Source organism: Puccinia triticina, chromosome 4A (assembly GCF_026914185.1).
Source record: "Puccinia triticina chromosome 4A, complete sequence".
In the NCBI taxonomy this organism is placed as follows: Eukaryota; Fungi; Basidiomycota; class Pucciniomycetes; order Pucciniales; family Pucciniaceae; genus Puccinia; species Puccinia triticina.
The window spans coordinates 47,303-72,656 of NC_070561.1; the positions used below are offsets into that span (position 1 = coordinate 47,303).

A 25,354-nucleotide genomic window follows, 5' to 3' on the forward strand; every position below is an offset into this window, starting at 1 on the left:
ATGGATAAGAAGAGAACGGGGAAGAATGGAAGATAGCTGACAAGGAAGGATGGATGGGGTGTTTGAAAGGTTGTTGTTGGTTTCGTCGTGCTGGGATAATATACTTTGATGGTTGAGCAGCCTGAATCGTCGAGGGAGGGGGGTCAGGGACATAACAGATGAGGTTGGTTGGTACTGAGGAGTGCAGCGGGATAGTGATCAATTGAATTGGAGGGGCAGGAAGAGTGGTATGGACAGGATGCGGAAGACAGCCATTGTAGCTTAATGCGCAACTAGTCGGTCTCTGTCTGAAGGCTGCAAGAGGTTTTCCGTGTAAGCGTCTGCCCATGTGAAATTGATGAAGCTGCCGGTCGTCAGGGGAGCATGTAAGAGTCCTGTAAGGGGGGCTCTTCACTTATAAGGGAAAGGGCACTGAGACCAAGTCTCGAAGTTCTAGTACCCAATGTTGTATTGCAAAGGGGCGGAAGACTAGCAGGGGAGAGATCAGTATCTCTCTACAAGATCAGGAAAGGAAACAGAAATGAGAGAAGAAGAGAAACATACCTAGCAGGGGAGAGATCAGTATCTCTACCGAGCTAGGTGGGAGCGGGAGGACGTGGAACTATATGGGTCCCACTTGGGACTCTGTGACATCTTTGTGACACCCCAAGAGGGGGGCTCACAGAGCATAGGGGACATACCCCTCAGTATCTTCAATGTCTCCCAAAGGTTCTGATTTCAATATTGCAGAGGAGTTGAAGAGGGGTTCTCCGGTGGCAACATTGGCTTTGCCCAAGGGGGCGGTGACGGTGGTAAGGTAGTATACTTGTCTTCCTCAAATGTGTCGTTTGCAATGGCAAGAGCAGCCGTCCCTGCGGCCACGGAATTGATGTTGGTGTAATTATTAGCTCTTAGGTGCTCGTCTATGTTGTTGTACATCTCAATGGACGAGGTTTGAAGGTCGGGGAATTGGTTGTTGTCTTGTAAGGAGGCTGCTCCCGCCGGTTGGGAAGTTGGACGGCCTGGTTGAAGGGTGGGGTTTTTGTTGGAAGGAGAGTTCCATGCTTTCGGCGGAAGGTAATTTGCCGGCTTGGATGGGGGAGTGAAGGAAGGCGGGATTTCAATTTGTGATGGGTTCCGTTGGCCTTGGCAGGCGCTGTTGTTGCTGGCGCAGTGAAGGTTGCAAAAGTGACAAAGCCCGACCGAGTCCAAGTAAGCTTTGAGTCTCCAAAGTTGGTCGCCCTTGTAGTCAACGTCAGAAGAGCGGGAAGGGGATGAAGCAGAACCGCGTTGATGAGTGAAATTTGGGCGGAGGCTCCAATAAAAGGTGGAGGTCCGGCCCTTGAATTCGGAGTACTTGAACTCTGCGGCTTCCATAAGTTGAAAGTTCCTGACCATATTTGCAAGGTCAAGTGACATGCCAAAGACGAGGTAACGTGCTAAATCTCGATTGGACAAGGAGTTTGATTCAAAGTTGTAGAGGCGCTGGAGTGTCCGTGCTCTCGTGCTGAAGCTTATGAAGTCCTCGTCGCGTCTCATTTTGATACTGTGGATTGTCTCTAAGAGTTTGTCTTGGCCACTTCAAAGAGTCGGTCCTGGAAGTCCTTCCAAGGCTTCCTGATGAAACTGTTGGCCTCGGTAGCGTAAACTGAAAGAAGATTAGTGTCGTCAATGACCTGACCAATGAGATGGATTCTGTCGTCTGTATGGGTGAGTGCTTTGGTGGAGAACCAGATGCACATCCCGTGGATCCACTTAATAAACGGTTCAACCTCCTGGGGCGGCCCTTGGAATTGTGGGGCATCTGAGGTGCTGATCTTTTGAAGGTTAATGCGACCTGGCTCTAAGGTTGGGGTCGAGGCTGCCTTTGCATCTGATTCGACTTTCTTGAAAAAAAGGACTTCCATCCGCTCCATGCAAGCGGATGCTGGTTGGATGAGAGTTTTGCGCTGTCTATCTGAAACTGTATCATTCTTTTGAGAAGGTTGTCCAACAAGTAAGACCTTGATTTGGATGGCTCTTCCTTCTTGAGTGGGCCTGTCGGAGGCGGCGGGGCATTGGGGTCGGCCATCAGTGATTTGTTAAGGAAGGGGGAAGGTGGGAGCTGGCCGGGAAGACATGAAGGAGGGGGAGAGCTTCTGGGATGATGAGTCGATGGAGGAGGGTTGTCGGTATCTGCTAGGTTTTGCTGTGCATGTAGGCGTTCAAGCTGGGCTCGATGACGGTCCGCGTTGGCTGCTTGTATAATAGCTTCCGGGTTGCCGAGGGGAAAGAGTAGCTCTGGGTCTGTTGTCCTTCAAGTGGACATGCAATACTTGTCAGGTCTGAATTGCTAAGAATTTGGTTTGGCTGAATGGTCAATAACCAAATGGAAAGGTTGGAAAAAAAAATTGGTCCTTGGGCTAGAAAAAAAAAGTGTAAGAGTCCAACTGGGACTCTTCACTAAAAGACTTGAATGGGGCTTGATGTGCTTGTCTCTGGAGTTCAGGGCCCAAGTAGCTTGTATTTCTGAGGAAGGGAAAGGACAACTAGCGTGGAGAGAATGATCTCTGCCCGTTAGTATCTACAACCAGTGGATGAAGAGAGAGAAGAAAGAGAAGAAGAAAAGAAGGAGACTTACCTAGCGTGGAGAGAATGATCTCTGCCAGGCTAGGTAGGAGGCGGAGGAGCCAGGACTATATGGGTCCCGCTCTGTGCCTTGTGACATTTGTGTGACACTCTAGGAGAGGGGCTCACAGTACCTTGCTACCTGGTGATTTGTTGGCCACCAAGGTCAGGATCTGCTTGGCAAGAGACAGCTTATGTCGTCGGTCCAAGCGGCTGCATTTGGTCTTGAGCAGCTTGAAGATCTCCCAACAACACCGCAACAGCTACGCTACACGCAGCGGGAGTGTAGCGAATTCCCGGTCAGCTTTGCTACGCTGACAAAAGCGGCCATGCCGCTTTGCTTTTCCGTTCAGGAATAGGGGGACAAAACCCAGATCATAATAGCGCACTATTTGTAGCGGCAAAGAGCAGGCTACCGCTACGCTCATCGCTATAAAAGCGGCAAAACCGCTAAAAAGCCACTTTTTAGCGGCTTTGTGCTGCTGAAAAGCGGAACCAGAGCACTAGTGCGCTTTTTGCTCAAATAGCATGGGGACAGGTGCAGTGGGATAAAAATATGTGAATATTTTGTGTATTTATGTTGTAAATATACGTTGTAAGTACATGTTGTAGGATCATTTCTTAAGTTCAGAAGCAAACTTGGGATTTTTGGCAGCCGCGTCCAACAATGCTTGGCAATCTTGAAATTTGCCTGCAGCCCTGACACCATTACAAATCCAGAGGTGCGAACTGATGCACCTTTCAATTGTTTGAGGGGCAAGCTGAGAGCTCCTGGATGACGTACATGTGAAACTCCATAAAATATTATGTGTCCTATGGGAGTTGAACCCATGTCTCTTATATCCATGTCAAGTGTACTAACCACTGTACTAAGGACGCTTGGATATGAATGGCTGCAGGTGGGTGAAAGAACATCCACTGGTGTCACATGAAGATCCCTAATTGAGGGTAAGACCTGTAAATGACAGGTCATGAATGAGTGACACCAGCAGGTATGATAAAGCTAAGAGTAGCAGAACCACAACCTGACAGCCCCCCGTGCTATGAAAGGGGTTTATCATACCAAGACTCCATAATATCCTAGGTATCACGCGGTAGCGCTGGGCTCATAACCTGTGAAACTCCATAAAATATTATGTGTCCTATGGGAGTTGAACCCATGTCTCTTATATCCATGTCAAGTGTACTAACCACTGTACTAAGCTAGGACGCTTGGATATGAATGGCTGCAGGAGGGTGAATAAACATCCACTGGTGTCACATGAAGATCCCTAATTGAGGGTAAGACCTGTAAATGACAGGTCATGAATGAGTGACACCAGCAGGTATGATAAAGCTAAGAGTAGCAGGACCACAACCTGACAGTACAGATATCCGAGGCTGCCGAGAACGTTTGCTTGACACAAGCAGAGCTACTTGCACAAGCAAGGTAGTCCCTTGCAAGGGATGATAGCACAACGAAGGACTGGGATTGGCTCTGGGGAAAAAAAGAAATCAGTGTTTCTGGGATCAAATGTGAGAAGATGAATTTTGGTGGAAGTGCGTACCTTCCACCACAACAAAACATCACCCTTGATTCCCAGCGAGAACTTTGAATCATGGCATTGCATGAGCTCCTCTTCACTGTTTTCTTGCCCTGGGCAGCTTGGATAGAAGTTATACGCTTTGTCTTCGGCCACGACATCTGGTTGTGAATTCTGTTGCAATGGAAAAGGGCTTGGTGGTTCTAGGATTGCTTGGCGTTCTTTGAATTTCTCAATGAGTAGCTGTTGAGCGTTTGAATGATGTGATGGGAACTTATACAAAATTAAGAGCAATCGCCAAGCTGGATGGAGCATTGTTGCCATCAATATCGGCTCACACTTGAGAGCGAGCTCCAAGTACTTGTTAGCCACTTTGATCATCGGATCAAACATGGCTTCCAAGACACCATTCTTACTAGCTTGTTTGTGTTTCTGAAGTGATTCAATTAAGCGATTATACTCATATAGAACCATCGTACAAGATGGGCCATCGCCCTCCATCCTCTTGGTCAATAACAAGAATTCCTGCGAGATTTAGTTTTTCCATTAGTTATCGGCTCTAATTACAATTGGAATGATTAAAAAATACCTTTAAAACTGTGTTGAGGATCTTGATATTCTCCCATTCTTTGGAAGAGAACTCGTATCCTTTGAAGAACGCCTTTCCTGTTCCATTCTCGGATTGGGGCCAGTCACTTTGCCCCAGTGCAGCACTTCCCCACTCAATGTTATCGACTCCCCCGATCCCCCGCTTCTCGCTGCGCGTGGTTGCGGACAAAACTTGGGAGCTTTCGGATCTGTCTGCTTCGGTCCTTCGGGGGAGACCGGCAGGCCAGCCCAAAATCCCCAACCCCCAGATAGCCAAAGCGATACATCATCGTGCGAGTCATTCATCGGCCGATCGATATCATCACAGACTTCCTCACAAACCGATCCAAGAAAGCTCTCAACAAGCAACCAGCACCCACTAGCCAGACATAAGGAAAAATCAAACATGGTTTCTCCCTCTGTCCTTCGACCGGTCTCCAAGACCCTCACAACCGCTAGGGCACTCAAGACCGTCAATGCCGTTCGTTCTTCTCAACCACGTCCGATTACCAACTCGCTTGCCCAGCTATCTCAAGTTGCTATCAATTCAACCCCTCAAGCTCGAGTGATGCGCTCAGTCTCTCAGCTCAGATCAGCCAGCTCGGCCGGTGGTGAAATTCAGATGACAGTCAGAGACGCACTAAATACCGCGATGGAGGAAGAGATGAACCTGGACGAAAAAGTATTTATCATGGGTGAAGAAGTGGCTCAGTATAACGGTGCTTACAAGGTCACAATCTCCCTGATATCTTCTCCATATTACTACCCGGCCGCAAGATAACCATATTGAACTTAAAATACGACTCCCTGTACAGATTACCAAAGGTTTACTCGACAAGTTCGGAGAAAAACGGGTGATTGATACGTAAGTTTGGACCGTCACTCTCAGCTCGAAATGTCAAATAGCACCCTTTGTTCACACTCGTGAATTCAGACCGATCACAGAAGCTGGATTCGCTGGTATCGCCGTTGGAGCTGCCTTGGCTGGTTTGCGTCCGATTTGTGAATTCATGACATTCAACTTTGCCATGCAGGTTTGCCCCATCCACCCCCTCTCAATTCATCTTGCTTTCAACTCGATAAGCTTATACATCCATCGATTTCTATTTATCTGCGGGTTTGCTAAATGGTCAGGCTATAGATCAAATTGTCAACTCCGGTGGCAAGACGTTTTACATGTCTGGTGGTAGTACCCCTTGCCCAGTCGTTTTCAGGGGTCCAAACGGTGCTGCTGCAGGTGTAGCTGCTCAGCACTCTCAAGACTACTGCTCATGGTAAGCCATTTTTGACTTAGCCCCTAGCAACGCCGACTTACTTGTCTCTTAAATCCGCAGGTATGGTCAGGTCCCTGGCTTGAAAGTCGTCTCCCCTTGGTCATCCGAAGACTGCAAAGGACTGCTCAAGGCTGCTGTCCGGGATCCCAACCCAGTGATCGTGTTAGAGAACGAAATCATGTACGGCCAAGCCTTCCCGATGTCTGTCGAGGCTCAGTCCAAAGATTTCCTGTTACCAATCGGGAAAGCCAAGGTCGAGCGAGTTGGTAAAGATGTTACCGTTGTAGCTCACTCTCGCATGGTTGGGTTGAGCATCGAAGCCGCCGAAGCACTGGAGAAGGCGGAGGGTGTGAGTGTCGAAGTTGTTAACCTTCGAAGTATTCGTCCTTTGGATATCGAAACAATCATTGAAAGTATCAAGAAAACCGGCCGACTGGTTGTTGTTGAGGGAGGGTTCCCCATGTTTGGTATGTTGGAAATTCACTGCGGTAGTCAATTGGCTTGCGACTGACCAAGAATATCTTTAACAATCGATCATACCTATAGGTGTTGGATCGGAAGTAGTTGCCCAGATTTGTGAATCAGAGGCATTTGATTATCTTGATGCCGCCCCTGAGCGTGTGACCGGTGCCGATATACCTACCCCCGTTAGTCATCTTTCACTTTTATGAAATCAGAATACAAAGCATTTGCCAGCGACTGGTAATAGAAACTGACTTGTTCTATTGGTTTTAAATAGTACGCGTTGAACCTCGAGAACCTCGCCTTCCCAGACGTCCCTGTGATTGAAAAGGTCATTCGACGTTCGTTATACAAGTTTTAACATAGGTTTGTTCTGTGCACTGTTAAAATTGATCAAAGAGAAAACCAGAAAGACTTGATTAGCTATAGTAATTACATGCCTTGATGCAATTATCTACTTAAACTCCAAACAGATGTTGGAACTTCGTACATCTTGCTGAGTCAAAATTGATGTTTTCCTCTCTGTCTCGTATATTTTATGAAGAGTCAATAGTAAAGTCCCCACAATGTCAATATGACAGTGGCCACAGTACAATACTGCACATTTGTTTACATCTGTCAGCAAAACATACATTGTCTGATTAACTGACTGATGTACGTCCTTGGACCATTGTATGTATCTCCTTGTCCACCGGCAAAAGTGCTTTTGATTGTACGGCGCAAGGGGCTGCGTCTTAACTCTTACGCATAAGGTTTGTGTCACAATGCTTCCAACTGCCATGTAACATATGTGATCAAAAAGTCAGTGACGCAAGCCTCAAGGCCAGAAATATTGAACCAACATGCACGTTTGGGTATGACTTAGGCCCCAAAGCACTTCCTGTTGCCTAAAAGGCTTGATTTAGAGGAGGCCATTAAACCTTGTTTGCTGGTGAAAAATTGAGATCAATCAATTTTCACCCACCAGTATTGCAAGGTTTAGCCTGTTCCTCTAGATTAAGCATTTTAGCTGATGGGAAGTCCTCCATTAGAGTCAGGGCTGGAGACCAAATCCAGCAGAAAATTGATCTTGATGCCTGGTATTTACTATTGAGAGGGGACAAAAAATTCACTCAATACCGTCTGATTCCCTTAAAATCTGATCCCAGTCACAAAATTTGAACTATTGTTGGAAACACTGTTCAGACCCATAGAAAGTGGCTGACTAGTCTTGTTCCACACCAAAGAAAAACTTGATGATCTAAGCTTACATTTGTGTGGCTTTGGACAAGAATCCAATGATGCAATCAAAAGAAATGATTAAATTCCATGTATCTCCGGTACTGCAAAAGCGTTGTGAGTATATCAAGATTTGAACATTTTGATTTGGATTATATTTACATGGTTTAATGTTATTATCAGACCTCAACTGTCGAAGTCTTTTCAAGAGAATAACAAGAAAACAGGCCAAAAAAAGCTGCAACAACCATTTTACTTGACAAAACTGAAAAGTGAGAAGGATATCCAGGGGAGAAAAGCAGGTGAGGTCCTTGGGTAAAGTAGATCAGGGTTTGATTAAACACAAGTAGAGGTCGCATGTCCGCAGCCAAAAGGTTGAAAGTTGAAAGGGTTGAAACAAAAGAATGAGCAAGCAATAAAATAGTTGACTGAACGCTTAATTTGAGTTAGCTTTCACACACATCTATCTCTATATCTATATCAGGAAGAAGAAAAAAAGCCTTGGCAACAGGGCCAAGCAGGGATATATATATATCGATTGAAGTACTTTGTTGCTCCTATGGTCACGATCGGGAATAAGGATGTTTGATCGGCTGAGGATAATGGGCTGGAGGTATTGAAGGTGCGGCTTCGGAGACTTGGTCGAACCGTTCCAGTACGCCAGTACCGTACAGCTCCATAATCTCTCTATCGACCAATGGGGGTCTTTCATCAGGATAGTCGAAACGATGATCACGCTGCGAGGATGTATTGTGAGCCGACTCGTATTGATTCGATAAGTCTCCAAAATCGAACTCGTTGTATGCTGCGTCGTTATGGTACTGGCCAGGAAGTGGCGGCGGCTCATGGGCATAACCACCATATTCACTACCATAACCACCATACTCATCGGTAACAGCAATCGATCTGCGAGCCGTGGCGTGCCTGTCGTTGGTATAATACTGCTGTTCTTCACTGTGATAGGAAGGCGCATGGTTTAGTGATGACTGGTTATCGGATGGCAATTGGTGGGCTAGCGGATGTAGACCATATGGATGCGCCCGTGTTCCATGAACCGGACCATTGTGACCGTAAACACTGCCGGCCGCAGAGGCTTGATGAGCAACGAAGCGACCAGTCCTGTATTAACCACAGCCACTTCACACGTTAGCAATCTTTACTTTGAGGTGATACTCGGAATTGGCACCAGCAGGTTTGTAACCTAATCAAATTAGGCTAGTAGCTAAGTGCCTGCTCTAAGAAGGAAGAAATGTGAATGATAAAAAGAAACTTACGATGCGATGCTCTCAGCATACCCCGCTTTCTCACCATATTCTTGTTCGCTTGGCCATCGATTAATGACGTTGTAGCCCAGACCTAGAGAGCCACCAGGGTTGCTGGCGGGATAATGATGACTGAGTGATGGCGGATAGGGGTGTTGAGCGGCACGCGAGACAGTTCTGATACTGTTGGCAACACCTGTTCTTTCGCTTTTGGTATCGTTAATGAGCTCATGAAGCCCGACTCGAGGGAGTGTCGGCTGAGGTAATGGGGCAGCTTTGAATTGTCCCTTCTTGTCCTTGAGATGAGAATAATCACCCATGGCTTCCTTGCGCATGAGGGCAGCTTCTTTGGCCAAACGCTTTCGGTGTTTGCGCTTCATCAATTCAGCGATTCGCTAGAAGAGGAAAGGAGGACATTAGACATAATTCTCATTTGTTTCTTTAGATAAAACCAAGGTACCAGTTGTACTTACTTTGTCGACCTTGTGACAACAATATTCCTTTAGGTTACCTTGAATATAACACAACAGAGGAACATACAAGAGGGCAGCAGCCATGAGGAGTACGAAAGAACCAACCCAAATAGTGACTATTATTTGCAAAAGATTCAAATGTTCAGCTAGAGGGCCAACATTTGGTGCCTAAAGTAGCATAGAGATAGCTTACCGGTAAAAGCCATGGAGAGTAGGACAGAAGCCTTGGCAAAGCTTCCATCATACCACTTTGAGATATCGGTTGTGAAATTGACGGACCTGGCGAAGGAGTAAAGAGTGATGCCATTGATAACTTGACGAGGTGCATCTGCCAACAATAATCTCTTCCAGCCTTTGAAAGTGAAGAACACAAAGAATGCAAAGTCGTCCTTTTTCTTTTTTGAATTGTTAATCTGGGAGAAAAAGCAGAAATGATCGTAGGACTTCATAGAATAGTAGTTGTTCTGTGATTTGACCATGGTTCAGTTAGTTGAAGGCAGACGTTCGAAAGCGACCCGGTAAAACGATAAAAAAAGGATCACGAAAAGGAGTGATTAGGAGATGAATTCTTCAGGTGAGTGAGATAAATCTTACAGCCATGACGTTCGTGAAAGCATAACTGATATCACGACTTTGGATGATTGCCCTACTTTTCTTCGCTTCCCAGAAGAGCAACAGGAACGAGAAAATGATACAGCCAAAGAAGATCCATTTTCCGATCTTGAAGGGTACGTTCAATGCGCCATGCCCGCCCGAGCTCTCCAGAATCGAACCGGCCCAATGATTTGAGGCGAGTAGGAGTACCATCGTATAGATATCCGAGGCATAAACTAAAATTGATTTGATGACCAGGACGTATAAAAAGGAATACCTGGATGCATTTTTTCATATTGACATAGGTTACTTGGTGCTGATACAAATCAATGCATGAAATACATTTTCTGGATTGATTGGATGGGCCAAGGAGGAGGACTGACTGGAAATAACTCATGAGTCCCGAGTTATGGAACTCTCGAACGTCGACAAAGTCCCATTTGTGATCTGGTACCTCTTCTCGTTTCCATCGGGCCCCACTGCAACACATTGGAGTGCACCAACTGAGGCTTCTAGTGGATTGTTGAGGTGAAGAATGATTGGAATAAGGCTCGAGGGAGTGTGTGATTTTCTTTTCCAAATTTTTCTAGTGATTTCTTCTGCCGGAAAAACGTTCTTTATAAAAAGTTCCTGCTCACCGGATGTTGTGATGGTGTAGTTGAGGCAGCGCTGTATAATTGATGTGTAAAGATGTGGCATTGATAAAACTGGGTAAGAATGTATCCTTTCAGCCCCCTTTCGATCCTCGTGGTTGAGCTGAGCAAATGCATGCTCAACAATGTAATCTTGTATAAACATGAGGATATGTAGAACAGCTCGGTTGTTGGAATACTTTGAGATCGACGCCGGTTGTTGACATAAAGGCCGACTGGTTTATTAAACTCGCAGGAGGGGGGAAACACTGATGAAACACAAACAGCAGCAACGACGAAGGCCGTACCTTCAGGTTGTGCTGTTCCAGCGCCTCCCTCGTGGATTTTTGCCAGACAACAAAGCTGTCTGGGACGGTCCCGAACTTCAGAAGTCCCACTGCTGCGGGCTCTTGCGAAGCAAGCATCCGACAGCCCTCGGCAGGAGGGATTTGCGCGCAGCTATTAGGGGGTTTCACGATAAGCATTTCATTTCTTTACTCGCGGGTGACGTACTCGCTTAAAAATTTGGGGTGAAGTCCCGCAAGAAGCATCCTCATAACGATACTCGCGAGCACTCGAACACCTTCCCGGGTTTCCTTATTGTGAAACCCCCTATTGCCCCCTTTTGCAAAGCCAAGATTCTGAGTTTGGCTAGTGTTTTGGAATGAAATTGCTGAGGTCAAAGACTGGAGGACTTCCCGTCAATCTTGGAACCCCTTCCAGCAACAGTGGGCCGCTACGCTAAACTACGCTATTTTAGCCCTAAAGTTTAGCGTAGCGGTAAAAAGCGCCAACCTTTTTTGAATAGCGTTAGCGCGCTGTTAGCGCCGCTACGCTTCGCTAATTTTCAGCGGCGCTAACAGCATACCAATTTTTGTTTAGCGTTAGCGCTGCGCTACAGCCGCTACGCTACGCTACGTTGCGCTAAGGCGCTTTTAGCGGAAAAAAGGCACTTTTTTGCTGCAAAAAATGCTTTAGCGCAGCATAGCGCGCGCTCTTTTGCGCCTTGCGTGCTTAGCGTTAGCGCAATTGCACGCATCTGCGCTAACGCTACGCTAAAAGCTAAAATAGCTTTGCATCCTTTGCGCATAGCGTTAGTGCAGATGCGCACAATTGTGCTAACGCTACGCTAAAAAATAGCGCATTTGCGCTGCGCTACGCTACGCTAACAGCTATGTTAGCGTAGCTGACCCACTGTTGCTTCCAGACCCAGATCTGAGCCCAATTTCGCCGGGAAATTTAGGCTTTGAGACTCTGGGAGGCTCTCAGATTGCTCCCAGATTGCAACGGGAAGTCCTCCACTAGCATATGCCTGTCCAACCTACATAATTTGAGGCATTTCACAAAACTCCTTCCACTCCGCAAAACATCCTTAATAACACTGAAGCATTGGATTTTGCACTGAATGGGTCTGTGCTCACCAACTCAGCTTTCATAGTTATTGGTATACTTACCCATGTCGGATATCATTTGAACTGGAAAAAACACTACTGTTTCCTCCTGCATCTCCTTCTTCCAACATGTTAATAATTACACAGAAGGTTACAGGAGATGACCAGTAGAACTGATGTACAGTACCCGGAAGAAAGTATTCATGAAATTTCTTTTGACTAGAACACATACAAACCATGCCTGTTAAGTTCTGATTTATTGACAGAATGGACAGGAAGGTTCAAAAAGAATGAATGAGTGATGTTTTTGGAAAAAAAAAAAAAGTGCATACTAGCTGAAAATATTTTTTCATTAAATGATAATTTTGGGATGGACTTCCTGCGGAAAGCTCTTTGCGCACTGTGCAGTGCGCACATTTCCAAACACTTTGCGCACTGCAGGTGAAGGAAGCAAAATTTTCAATATTTTTTTTGACCAATCAATAGACAGCCCTTTTATTGTCCTCTGTAATTTTTTTGGGAGTTTTTTGAAGCTTACTTGTCTGCTGTCAAAGCCCATTAAGAAACAAAAAAAGTACAGTCATTTGGGGACCTGGAACTCATGTTCACACACTGCAAAAAATCCAAATAATTTAATGAATCATTGAAAACATATATTTAACTGTTTCAGAACTTTTTAGCCACTTTCATCAAGAATGAGGCTTTCAAAATTTAGGAAATTGCAACATGCACTGGTGCACTTTAACAGATTTCATGTGAAGTTTCTTCATTTTTCAAAGCCTCATTCTTGATGAAAGTGGCTAAAAAGTTCTGAAACAGTTACAGTCGTTACATTATTCAATGGGAATGGGAATTCAAGCTCCCAAAATTTCCCACTAAAATAGTGCAGAGTATATTTTGAGTTATGCAGATACTCAAACAAACTCTTGAGATCTCCAGCAGGCAATGGATTGGGGGGGATGGAGGGGGGAGCTATTGATTGCTGCTGATTGCTTCACTCTTGAATCATGCCTGACCTTGGAAGCCCGCCTTCGAAACAGTCGCCATGGTTGAGGATCCATCTCAATCAAGCAACCAAAGCCAGGCCAAAATTCAGGGGCTCAGGTACGGGTCAATGTCATTTTTTGAAGAATCTGAGCTTCTGGATATTGAACAGAAGTTTTGAGGCTTTTTTCTATCAGGAGGCTGCAGCAATTGAACAGGCACTACAAACTCTCAATCGGAACAGTGCCAACAATGGCGAAGGGAACGGTGCCAGCCATGGCAAAGGGAACGGTACCAACAATGTCCAAGATTGTGATGGGAATGATAATTGGCGAGGCAACAGACCCAAATCAAATCAAGGAGAAGACAAAACTCTTCTTAACGACTTTTGTCTTTCAGAAACTATCCGCAAGCTTCACAATGCACATCGCCATACCGGGCACATGCACTGGAGCTTTGCAGTATTTCGCAATCCAACCAATCCAACTGTTGGAATTATCCTCACTCCAAAGGCACTTGGAAGCTGGGCAGAGGCCATAGTGAGTTTTTTCAGCCTGAGTATCTTTTGATGCGAGCTGAGCTGACAGTTTAACAACCTGGATGAAACAGTTGAGACAGGAGCCAGGTGTTGATCTTTGTCACCCACCATCGTCTCTTTGCTTTGTACCAATCAAAAGACATGGCAATCAACGTGGCTCACCTGTTGAGATACATATATGCTTATATTTAGTACATTGTATGCTTCAACCAAACACGGCCATTCTTGTATTTAGTCTACACTAGATTGGCGCCTGGAGTTTGATCCTGAGTGAATCAGAACAATATTTTCTCACTCCCAAAGTGTCACTTGCCTGTCAGCAGTGAACTTTGGTTTTTGTCCCTTGTTCCTCGCAACATCACCTAGACCTCAAGGGGACAAGAGAGAGCAGTCTCCCAAACCGTTGAGGAATGAGAGATAAAACTCATCCAATCCAATGAATTCTTACGAAGGTGATACAATCCTAGACAAGTACCTCAATTTCTGCCAATTTCCACATGATCTCTGTTTGGAACCCCTTTGGACCTTCTGCATTGAAGAATACATAAACAACTACCAACTCTTCACCAATGACCTTGTAGTCAAATCCCTCCTTGAAAAATGGAAATTTCCTGTTGGATTTGTGGCCAGCCTTCGCCAAAATGTACCTTGTTTTTCAGCACATCTTCAGGCAAATGGAAGAAGCGGATCTCCATCCAGGAATCAAACAGAGACCAACAAGGATAGCAACTTTCCAGCAAATTAAATTCCTTGTAACATGACTACGCAGTAAGCTCAGCATTGTAGCCAAGACAGTTGTCCGGTAGATTGATGTGAATCTAGAATTAGATTGGCTATGTGAATCCAGCATGATACATTTTAGGATGAGTAAGAGAATCTTGAGCCGGTGTGGTAAGACTAATCCACTTACAAACACGTCAAAAATAGGGAAAAATTAAGATAATAATATATTTTAAAGTACAAATAAAACCAATATAGTACAAAACATACTACAACCAACATCTTACACATATTTTCCAATTATATTATCACCCAGAAAACTAGTACTAGTTTATTTAATTACATAATCAAGTACATAGTAGAATCCTAGTTTCACATACAAATCACACCCATCACATATATGGTGTTCAAAGTTGGTTTGCATAATTTTATGCATGCATAAATCATAAAATCATAAATTCTTTTTTGCAGGGGATATGACTGTCTGATTATGTAATACAAAATTTCCTCACCAAAATATTTTTATGATTTTATGATTTATGCATGCATAAAAACATTCAAACCAACTTTGAACACCATAATAGTACAAATCTATTCTAGGACTAAAAAGGACACTGCTGAAAGATTCCAATATCACATGTTAGAAAATCTACTCTTAGACAATGTTTTCACCCAAAGAGGAACAAGCCAAGTGATCACAACTCAAAGTAGTATACTATTTCACAAATATCATGTACAGCTTCCCAATATAGATTAGTATTTCAACACTACAACGGTACAGCATCCTAAAGTAGTATTCTATTTCACACTGGTAAAATCTACTCTCAGACTAGATTATTTACTATATAAGGAGGCCTCTTCTGCCCCTTCTTGTTCCCTTTCTTCCCCATGCCAGCATAAATAGTAATATTAAGAAATTACTTCCGCTTCCATCACCCATCTAAATAGTAAGATCATAATAGTAATAATTATAATATAAATTGAAATCATAAATTGAGAACTTGATAATATAACAAATATAAATTGACCCTTCTAAAAAGTCACTTACGTCAAACTATAACATCTCTCATCCCACGCACAAGATTCCTGGTTCTTAGGGTCTGAAGCAGTCTAGATTAAGAATAATTCATCTGATTTAGCCACACTATAAAATTCTAGTGTACTTTCTCCCAGAGTTTATTACAGGAAGGCAGCCCTTCAAGCACCTGTAGCCTAAACTTACCTAGTTTTTGCTATTTCCCTTCCAAGCTCAGATCACGCCTTGCGTAGAAGTTCCACACCGGGTAGCTTCAATTAAAAGACTGCTGTATTGAATGTTTGAGCGCCCACTTCCCAGGCAGCGCGGTACAGTTGCTATCAAAAGCCCCACCAGAATCAATCCCCAAAGGTTATAGTTCAAGTAAGAACAGGTGCGGCGGGTTGACCTCGATTTAGTTCATCTCATTGCGAATTGCAATCTTTCAATGACATTTAATGATTGGTATTAAGATGATAGTCTAGGAAACATAACCACTACCAACATATTCTTGGTAACATAGTTTATCATCCATGACAGCCGCCACTGTGTGGTAAAGAAAAGAAATTTTGTATTCAGCCAGCGCGAGTCCATTGGTCCGACAAAGATGATTTTTCAATACTGAAAAACACATCTCAATGGGGTTTAGGTTGGGCCAGTAGGGGGGTAGATAAATCAATTTGACCCCTATACATATAATTTGTGATGATTAGCTGTACTGCACAGGAATCAAGACATGAAAAAATTGAGGCACACCGCGTTCATTGCACAGTTGCTGTACATTACCCCCATGATGGATTGGGCAATTGTCTATGATTAATACCGAATTGCTGTCTGGGAACAAATTCATCCTAGGCAGCTAAGATCATCACAACATTAGGCAAAAATTGATACAATTGAAGATTATCTGATGTCCTCACAAGGGTGTGCTTCAGGAATGATTCAAAGTTGGGTTGTTTGAATCCTTTTTCTTTGATATTGATACCAAGCACTCCGTCTATCGAAATCCCCGGAAGAATTGTGTATTGCTTTGCATTGGCATGGGCTGTAATTTGACTGCTCCTTTGTCCATGCGGAGCCCAGCCATGATTGCGAATCAGGTTGCATTGACAGATTGAAGATTCATCTGTTGACATAATGTTTGCTCAGATATTATTAATCATTTGTAGATTCATCAAAAAAAAGGGACTCACCGGCAAATACCAGAAAGTGTGCTGGCAACCCTACCACTTGCGCTACATAATTAGAAATCCGCAATTCTGACCGGCTGGCATTCACCAGGTGATTGCGTTTGCGACTGATACACATCCGATTTCAAAGGGTTTTATTGATGGTTGAAATGCAGACAAGGATATCGTGCTGCTTGTAAAGCCATTCTTGGACCTCATCCAAGTAAGCAGTTGGATTTTTGTTGAGGTACTCCCGGAGCTTGTCTTGAATATCATCTGGGATTTTAAAATTGGGTCCGCGTGGCTCGTACTCATTTGGGTCTCTTATGACACAGCCTGTATTGTCAAAAATTTTGACCCATTGGTATATTGAGCTGATTGAAAAATTAATGTGAAGAACTCTCTCAATATTGTTGACAGGCATCCTCTCCTTCCAGAACTCCACAGCGAGTAATTTGGCGTAGGGGTTGATGAATCAACGTGGCATCCCTTGCAATTTGGTGTTGTGGAGTGGAAATCACACACTTTGATGATTGGGGAAGCCTGGGCCCCGTAGGGCCCCGACAGGGGGATCTGGCTGCCGATCTGCATAACTCAAAATATACTCTGTACTATTTTAGTGGGAAATTTTGGGAGCTTGAATTCCCATTCCCATTAAATAATGTAACAACTGTAAATATGTGTTTCCAATGATTTGTTAAATTATTTGGATTTTTTGCAGTGTGTGAACATGAGTTCCAGGTCCCCAAATGACTTTACTTTTTTTGTTTCTTAATGGGCTTTTACAGCAGACAAGTAAGCTTCAAAAAACTCCCAAGCAATTCACAGAGGACAATAAAAGGGCTGTCTATTGATTGGTCAAAAAAAATCTTGAAAATTTTGCTTCCTTCACCTGCAGTGCGCAAAGTGTTTGGAAATGCGCGCACTGCACAGTGCGCAAAGTAAGTCCGTTTTGGAAAATATTTAATACTAGTCCAAAAAAATCATGAATAATCAGAATCAATAGACTGACATGTGACGTGAATGATAATAAATGAAAAAATGAAACCCAAAATCCATCCTAAATTTTAGTTGGCAGTGAAAACACCTCAGACACTGTTTTTTTGTTACCTGCAGTGCAAATTTGAAATTTTTGATGTACTTTCCCGGCCCACCAAAATTTAGGATGGATTTTGGGATTCATTTTTTCATTTATTATCATTCACATCATATGTCAGTCTATTGATTCTGATTGTTCATGATTTTTTTGGAATAGAACTAAAGACTCTGATATCTCTTAACACTGCCAGCATGTCCAATGAAATATGAACCCAAGGGACCTTGGATTTATATTTCATCAGTCAAGATCAACCAATTTCAAATTGGTTCAGTGCATCCCAGTTTAACTGGCATAACCTCAGCCCAGCCAATTATGCTGGCAGTGTTTGGGTTTGAAGAAAAAAAAACATGTTGGACTAATATTGACTTGTAAAAAATCCTACACATACAATTTTTGAAAAAACCAAAATCGTTCTTGATGAGGATGAAGACTGCCATCTCGGGCACACCCTGCCCAAAATTATAGTCCAATGTGTAGTTCAGTTTATTTTACATGATTTTTACAAAAAGAAAGTACCTCAGAACCCCAACCATGAAATGCCAGCATGCTTGTTTTGGATACAGCTAACGCGGAAAAGCTTGCGGCCAGCTTTTGGACCACAGATTTCAGCCTCAAAACCTGTATGGCTCCTGTACGTCAGGAATTAGAGATGGCAACCAGGTACCCGCGCGGCAGTACCCGGCACCTGCCGGCGGGTACTCATCAGGGTGGCGGGTACTGCCGCCGCGGGTGCCAAGTACGGGTATGGGTATCTGTTTTGGGCCAAAAAAGTAGGTGGTACCCAGACACGCGGCGGGTACCCGGGTACTGATTGCCATCTCTATCAGGAATTCCATCAGAAGAAAAAAACTAGTTTCTTTGTTTTCCACTTCGGGGCCTCAAAGGCTCCCCCATTGGATTCCAGGAGCAATTTTACCTCAATCAGGTCCTTCGCCGCTCCTGCCTCCCTCGCCCCTTGCTTGGCCTGGGACCCGTGTCAAGCAAAACCAGCCGGCTGAACGGGTTTTGACTGCCTGTACAGAGAAGCTGTACATAACTGTGGCTGAAATGCAGATATCATTTCAGCCACAAAATTTGGCAAGCTTTTCCGCATTAGCTGTACAAGCCTCTCCCACACTTTGTGCATTTGACAGAGAGGCTGTACACGCCCAGATCAGTTTATCCAGTGACACTAGGACCCTGGAAACCCCCTATCAATGGGGGGCATGTAAATTCCTGAATTTCACCTAAATTCATACATCGGGGGGCACCGGGGAATGGGTTTTTTGGCTGATTCATACATTTTCATTCGTACGCTTGAGCTTAAATCCGACCAGGGGTCCCTAAAACCACATTTTAAGCAGGGATTTGCGGGTTTTAGCCAACTTGCCTGAATTTCCTTGGAAATTCACACATTTATTTGGTGTTTCATGCATACCCTTTTGGGTTTCAAAGCTAATTCATACCATTTTGCAAAAAAATGCAAAAATTCATACATTTCCATGCCACTCATTTATCGGGGGTTTCCAGGGTCCTGTGGCACTAAAACCTTGTAGGTGTATGTTACTGGTGAACTGATTAATACAAATACATCAAGAGAATGCCAAATGGGAGCTGAAAACACTGCCAATCTAGCATGAACCAATTCTTGTGTTTATGAACAAGAAAAATCTTGGACTGAATACCTCAACAGAACGGGGTAATTGGACGAGGGACGGACAGGAGAGATAAGTGTGAACTGGTTTCCTATTTTTTGTTGATTTTTGTTTAAAACAAAAAAGGAGAAGATACGGGAAAAGGGAGAAGAATTGTTTTGTCTGAAAATAGTATTCAGAAGTGGAGGAAGACCAGCCTAGACCGTGTGAAATCTACTCGAACAGTAGCTTTGTTTAGGAGACGACCGGCGATGTATGCATTCCGAATCAGTTTAAACAACTTCTCCAATATTCACGGGCATTTCATCAATCTATCACAAGGAATTATCATATCAGTAAAAAACTCGAAATTCAGATACCAAAAATGACATCGTGAGGGTGAAACTTACTTGGGCACTGTAGTACTGTTCAATATCCCGCAAGATTCGGACGTCTTCGTTAGTAACAAACTGTTTTTTGGTGCGTCAACCAGGCCAATGTGCTTTATTGAATAGGTCGTTATGCTGTCATATCCAAAAGAACAAGCCACTCACGTTAATGGCAACACCTTTGCGACCGAAACGGCCGGATCGACCGATTCTGTGAATGTAGTTTTCTCGATTGGAAGGAAGGTCATCTATCACATCAAGTTGTGTGAGTGAGCGCTTTCAGCAAAGGCCAGGAATGATCAAAAGCCAATAGCCCACAATTGATAACCAATGATACTTGTTGTACGTCGATTCCACGAGCCCACACGTCGGTGGTGATCAACACTCGAGAAGAGCCGTTACGGAACTCGCCCATGATAGCATCTCGTTCTTTTTGAGGCATATCACCATGCCTGGAATAAGGGCGACACCAAGTCTAATCAGAAAATTGCAGCTTTTATCATCAGGGGTATCCAGGCTACTCACATGGACGAAACAGTAAAGTTGGCATCGCGCATTTTGTCTGTCAACCAGTCGACCTAAGAATCGCAGCATGTTAGCCGTCGAAAAGAAAAGAAAACTATAAAAACACGAAGTACTCACTTTTCTGCGCGTGTTGCAAAATATAACTGCTTGTGTGATTGTCAGCGTGTCGTAAAGATCACACAGAGTGTCAAATTTCCATTCTTCTTTTTCAACAGCAACAAAGAATTGTTTGATCCCCTCCAAGGTCAATTCGTCACGCTTGACCAAAATCCGGATCGGGTCAGTCATAAATTTGGTGGTCATCTCCAGGACATCATAAGGAAGGGTAGCCGAGAGGACAACTACTTGAGTCTGAGGAGGTAAGTAGCGATAAACATCGTAGATCTGGTCTTTGAACCCCAAATTGAGCAGCTCATCCGCTTCATCAAGAACGAGCATTTTAATGTTTCGAGTGCGAAGATTACGACGTCGAATCATGTCATACACCCGACCAGGTGTACCTGAGACTACATGTTGCCCGTGGTCCAATTTGCGGATATCTTCTCCGATAGAAGTTCCACCAATACAAGCATGACATTGAACTGTGATAGGTCAGGGCGTGGTCAGCCGGTGGTCGATATGAAGAGATTAAGCTTGTACAGTACTTACCGTTCATGTAATCACCTAGCGCGAGAACCACACTCTGTATTTGGGTGGCTAATTCACGCGTGGGACTCAGGACCAAAGCTTGTGTTTCGCGAACTTGGGTATCGATTGCTTGAAGGATCGAGATGGAGAATGTAGCAGTTTTTCCCGTTCCGGATTGAGCCTGTGCAATCACATCTCGACCTTTGGTGATCGGCAAAATAGCTCTTTGTTGAATGGCCGATGGTTTCTCGAAGTTGTAAGCGTAAATCTAGATCGTGGGCAAGGAGAAGATTTGAGTGAACACATAATCTTTCAGACATCCAACTGAGGCTCACACCACGCAAGAGGTCCTCCTTGAGACCCAATGAATCCTTGGGGACCGGAGGATAGTCGAAAGGTAACAAAAAACATCGTTTTTGAGAAAGTATGATAATTTTACAAAAACGGTTAATTTCGATAAATATAGGTAATAAAAATGAATAAAGGGAAAGGTGATCAACTTACAAAAGTCGGAGCTACCGGAGGGTCACGAACGCACGTCAGGCACCTCCGGTTGAAAGCAAGACAAGTCTTGGAGAGCTGAGAAAAATTCAGTCTTACCAACCCCGACCTCCTCTGAGGTCTCGAATAAAAGCTACGATTATAACGACCAAACGAACAGATTAGTACGGAGACGAGTTAAAAAATGGATTGAGTGACTCCGATTAACCTTGTCTTGGTTTGGGTTGAGCTATGAACAAAAACAGATCAGCTCAGATTTCCAAAGATTACATGCAAGTAGCTATCAACTCACAGCCATGTCGAGTTGTCTTTAGCGATAGCCTGATTCTCAGATATGTAGACAGTCAGCCGGGAGTTCGCAGGGAGTAGCGGAGGTGGTGACTGTTGGAGGGGCGTGAACTGAGGGGTGTGAACTGAGGGTCAAGAGGGGGGTCCAGGGTGGAAAAGAGGGGCTCCGTCCCGCAGCCACCTCGTATTGCAAGCACTGTTTAACCCTGTTTAACCACGGCTCCACTTGTAAAGTAAGTCGCGCGGCGGGCGGACCCTCCTGTCAGATTTGGGTCGGGCCGTCCTGGCAGGACGTCGAGCAGCCCTTCGGGTCGGCCCGACCCTGCCCGACCACCCGTTGGCTGTTCCTCCCGACAGGGAGGGCAGGCCGACCTCGTCCGACCGTACCGACCCGCGAGGCAGCATGGTCGGCTTGTCTGATAGGTCCGGCCAACCCATCTGCCCGGTGGGCCAGCATGGTCGGCTCGCCCTCGAGGTTGTCAACAGGTCGGCTGCCCCCGGAAATGAGCCAACCTTCCTGACGAGTCACCGGACTAGTCAACCTGTCCGGCAGCCCAAGGTCAGAAACTCACTTGAAAAAGTGAGTTTCCTGAGACCACCAGTACGATCTGCCAAGCGTGCTCGCGGATTGTACATAGAAGAGAAAAAAAAAAAGAAAAGAAAAGAAAATGTTGGACTTCACAATGTTTGCTCTTCATGATAAGTAGAGAGTGCGGTATATGACATTGCCTAAGGTGGGTACTGACATTAACATTGTTGTTACCGCAGTGGTTGTGAGTGATCACAGCGGTGAGTCAGCCGTGTGTGAATGCATGGTGTGGTGGGTCAACTCCCCCATTTTATACTTTTTGCTGCTCGGATCTCATCATGACCCTGGCCCCCGCGGCCTACGTCAGAGAGGCTTGCCCCCAAGCGGCGAGGTTTGGCGTGAATCCTGACGGGCCCGAGGCTTGGCCAACCCCCAAATTTCATTAAATCCTTTGTTACACATCAACCACTGCCAGGATAGGCCGATGAGTGGCATGGCCTTGAAGCCTAGCTTCTTGCGCAGGCAGCCAGCCATCCACCATCCATCAAGCCCCTTGGAGAGCTGCTGGACATGCTTTCAAAAACCATGCCAAGCTTGTCCCAGCAAGCAGAGCGTGTTTTTTTCAACTCCTGTACACATTAGCACTCTTCACGTAAGCTAAACATCAGCAAGATTGAAATAAAGTTTATCCCATTGTGCCAGCCAATTTGGCTGGGAAAGTATGCTGATGTATATCTCTCACCATGGTCATAGAGTTCTTACGTGAACAGTGCTATTTTATGTGTGGCCTGCATACCGAATGTAGTTCATTGTTCAATTCAAACAATAAACATACTTCATGTACTTATTAGAAGTAATTGAAACTTTCATGTACTTATCCAATAGTATGGTGTAAGATCAATCCTGGAATTGTGATTCCATGACTTCACATCCTTGTAGCTTTAAGGCCATTCAAGGCATCAAAATGTGGCCTATGTAGTCTTGAAGGCCAGATGCAGACCTTCAATTTGGCACCTGGGCGGCCCATTTGGCCACCAGGATGCTATAGAAAAGTGGTGCCAAACTTTCACACCAGCCAAATGGGTGAAAGCTGTACTCAGGACTCACGCCAAATTTCGCCGCTTAGTCCTAAATCCCTCCTTTGGAGGCTTGCGCTTTGCGCGAGGGGCCCCTACCCGCCCCTCAGAATAGGGACTGACTAAGGTCGGGGTAATCCCAGCTTGAAGCCCAACGTCCGGGTACAATTCATGGCCTAGCAGCCGTTGGGGGCAGCCCGACCTTCACGACATATACTCCTCCCAACGTCCGCGGTGCAAAGTTTTACTGCAGGGGCGGAGAGGGGGTGGCCAATGTCGGGCCGGACATCCGCCCGCCGTCCAACTGCACCGGTGGTGTACACCTTGGAGGCTTGGATCAAATTGGCTTGACCAGGACCCCGGAAAGCCCCGACCAAGCCGCCTCATGTAAATTTTGCTAATTCCAGGTTTTGGATACGTGGGAAAATTGGGTTTTTACCACTTGGACCCGGTTTGGATATGTATTACATGAGGAGGAATTTTTGAGAGAAAGGCCCACCGGGCAAAATTAGACAAAAAAAAAGCCTTTTTTGGGCTGGGAATTGAACCAAAAACCTAAATAATTGGTTTTTGTTTCCAGGCAAGCCCAAAATATACCAATTAAATTAGGAACATCTTGGAAAAACAAACCAATTTAGACATGTATCCAGTGATTTAAATGAGGAGCATTTTGGAAAAAAAATGTCCCCCGGATACGTTTTACATGAGGCGGCTTGGTAGGGGCTCTCCGGGGTCCTGCTTGACCTTGCGCACGCTATGCCGCGGGCAAACTTAACAAGTCCCTCAAGACTTTGGGCCCCTGGGGGTATGCTGAACTCGCAAGGCAAGCCTCCATCAGGAGGGACTTACACCGTACCTCCCCACATTGGCACAGCAAGAATGCCACTTTGATTCCAGTTATGTTCACAGCTGGTGAGCAATTGTGGTCTTGTAGGGCTGATAGCATCCTCTGAGAGAAAGATACACAAAAAAACCACCACCCATTGTGCACACAAGCTGCAAGGTGCAGCGTTCAAGTTGCACACTGCTTGTAATTCCAGCTGGTTGGTGATTTTTGTGGAATTTCTGCGGGTGGCATGATTTTTGCCAAAAACCTGAAATTATGTAGGTTGGATAGGAAAAATCAGGCCTACAACCTAAGCTATTTTATTCCAAAGAATGTCAAGGGGGCAAGGAATTATAAAGCTTCAAAAATTCCACCCAGCCAAACTCAGATTCTTGGCACGCCAAGAAGGGGCGATAGCGCGCAAGTCCCTCCTGCCGAGGGCTGCCGGAGGCTTGCTCTGCAAGACACACACCCACAGCAGAGGGACTTTTTTAAGTTTGTGCCACAGTCAAGCACTGGTTGGGTGTGACCTGATCTGCGCAATCCCGCCAGATTAGGTTGCCTGACGTCAAAAATTGGTAAGCCACACCTGAATTCTTGGCCTTCCCGCGGTCATGCCATTGGCTTGACCACCTGCTTCAACGCATGACTTGACATTAAGAAAAAAACTTTTGTGAGGAGGTTTTCTACACCTCTTTCAATTTCAGAAATAGGCTACACACCTGAAGAAAAAAAAGAAATGCACCAATACCAAGACAGCAGTCTTCTAGCTACATGCGCTGAAAGTATGATATCTGAGGGTGCTAATACAGCGGTGGGTGATAAGAAATAGAGAGAAATAAAACACCACATGAGTCCTAATGGAGCGCTTGGGTTGTTTATGTGCCCTTTGTAATTGGGTTCAGGGCCTGTAGGGCAGGGTGAAAGAGCCAAAGCTCTTTGATGGGCTTGTCAGGGATAAAGTTGCGCAAGAGAGTAATAACCCCTTTTTTCACAGAGTGGGCATTGTGAGTGCGACAAACCCTTACAAAATGCATCAGGGGCTATCATTATGAATATTAGACCCTTATAATAAAAATCAGGAAATTACTTACAAAATAGTAAGGTCAACAAAACTAATGAGACTTTTGTGGAAAAGTCTACCAACCACAAGTTGACAGCACCTTGAAAAGGTAATTAAGGAGTGTTGTCCTCCCATTGAGTCCATTTTTGATTCCTCAATACAATTTTGATTACAGAATTCCCTTCTAAGAAACACCCTTGGCAACCCAAGCATTCATCAACTCTTTGGTTGGAAATACCTTTGATAATCTGCACCAGTTTCTTCCACAACATACCCTCTGAGCCTTCTTCAATCTACAACTCTCTCACAACCTACTTACTGTTGGAATTCAAAGCACCGTCTTCAGAGGAGTACCCCCGGTGAGTAGTACTATTGTACACTCACCAAAA

The 25,354-nt window shown here is 44.8% G+C and overlaps 4 protein-coding genes across 4 annotated transcripts; 2 read left to right on the forward strand and 2 right to left on the reverse strand.

Annotated features, from left to right (window-relative positions):
• Window positions 1-4,834: 4,834 nt before the first annotated feature.
• On the forward strand, window positions 4,835-5,080 carry PtA15_4A2 (uncharacterized protein; the record flags this gene model as incomplete). Its single annotated transcript, XM_053168170.1, has 1 exon — window positions 4,835-5,080. The coding sequence occupies one exon, from the start codon at window positions 4,835-4,837 to the stop codon at window positions 5,078-5,080; it is 246 nt and encodes an 81-aa protein (XP_053019109.1).
• Window positions 5,081-5,103: 23 nt separating this feature from the next.
• On the forward strand, window positions 5,104-6,794 carry PtA15_4A3 (uncharacterized protein; the record flags this gene model as incomplete). Its single annotated transcript, XM_053168279.1, has 7 exons — window positions 5,104-5,427; window positions 5,513-5,562; window positions 5,632-5,731; window positions 5,832-5,971; window positions 6,032-6,438; window positions 6,518-6,618; window positions 6,711-6,794. The coding sequence occupies 7 exons, from the start codon at window positions 5,104-5,106 to the stop codon at window positions 6,792-6,794; spliced, it is 1,206 nt and encodes a 401-aa protein (XP_053019110.1).
• A 1,420-nt stretch (window positions 6,795-8,214) lies between these two features.
• On the reverse strand, window positions 8,215-10,470 carry PtA15_4A4 (uncharacterized protein; the record flags this gene model as incomplete). Its single annotated transcript, XM_053168390.1, has 6 exons — window positions 8,215-8,770; window positions 8,926-9,308; window positions 9,387-9,502; window positions 9,580-9,850; window positions 9,981-10,257; window positions 10,364-10,470. 6 exons carry the CDS (start codon window positions 10,468-10,470, stop codon window positions 8,215-8,217), a joined length of 1,710 nt encoding a protein of 569 aa, XP_053019111.1.
• An 8,964-nt stretch (window positions 10,471-19,434) lies between these two features.
• PtA15_4A5 (uncharacterized protein) lies at window positions 19,435-21,481 on the reverse strand (the record flags this gene model as incomplete). The annotated part of the gene is made up of 12 exons (XM_053168501.1): window positions 19,435-19,473; window positions 19,552-19,611; window positions 19,696-19,778; window positions 19,849-19,982; window positions 20,056-20,108; window positions 20,173-20,636; window positions 20,704-20,950; window positions 21,018-21,053; window positions 21,187-21,197; window positions 21,283-21,316; window positions 21,392-21,412; window positions 21,476-21,481. 12 exons carry the CDS (start codon window positions 21,479-21,481, stop codon window positions 19,435-19,437), a joined length of 1,188 nt encoding a protein of 395 aa, XP_053019112.1.
• Window positions 21,482-25,354: the final 3,873 nt, after the last annotated feature.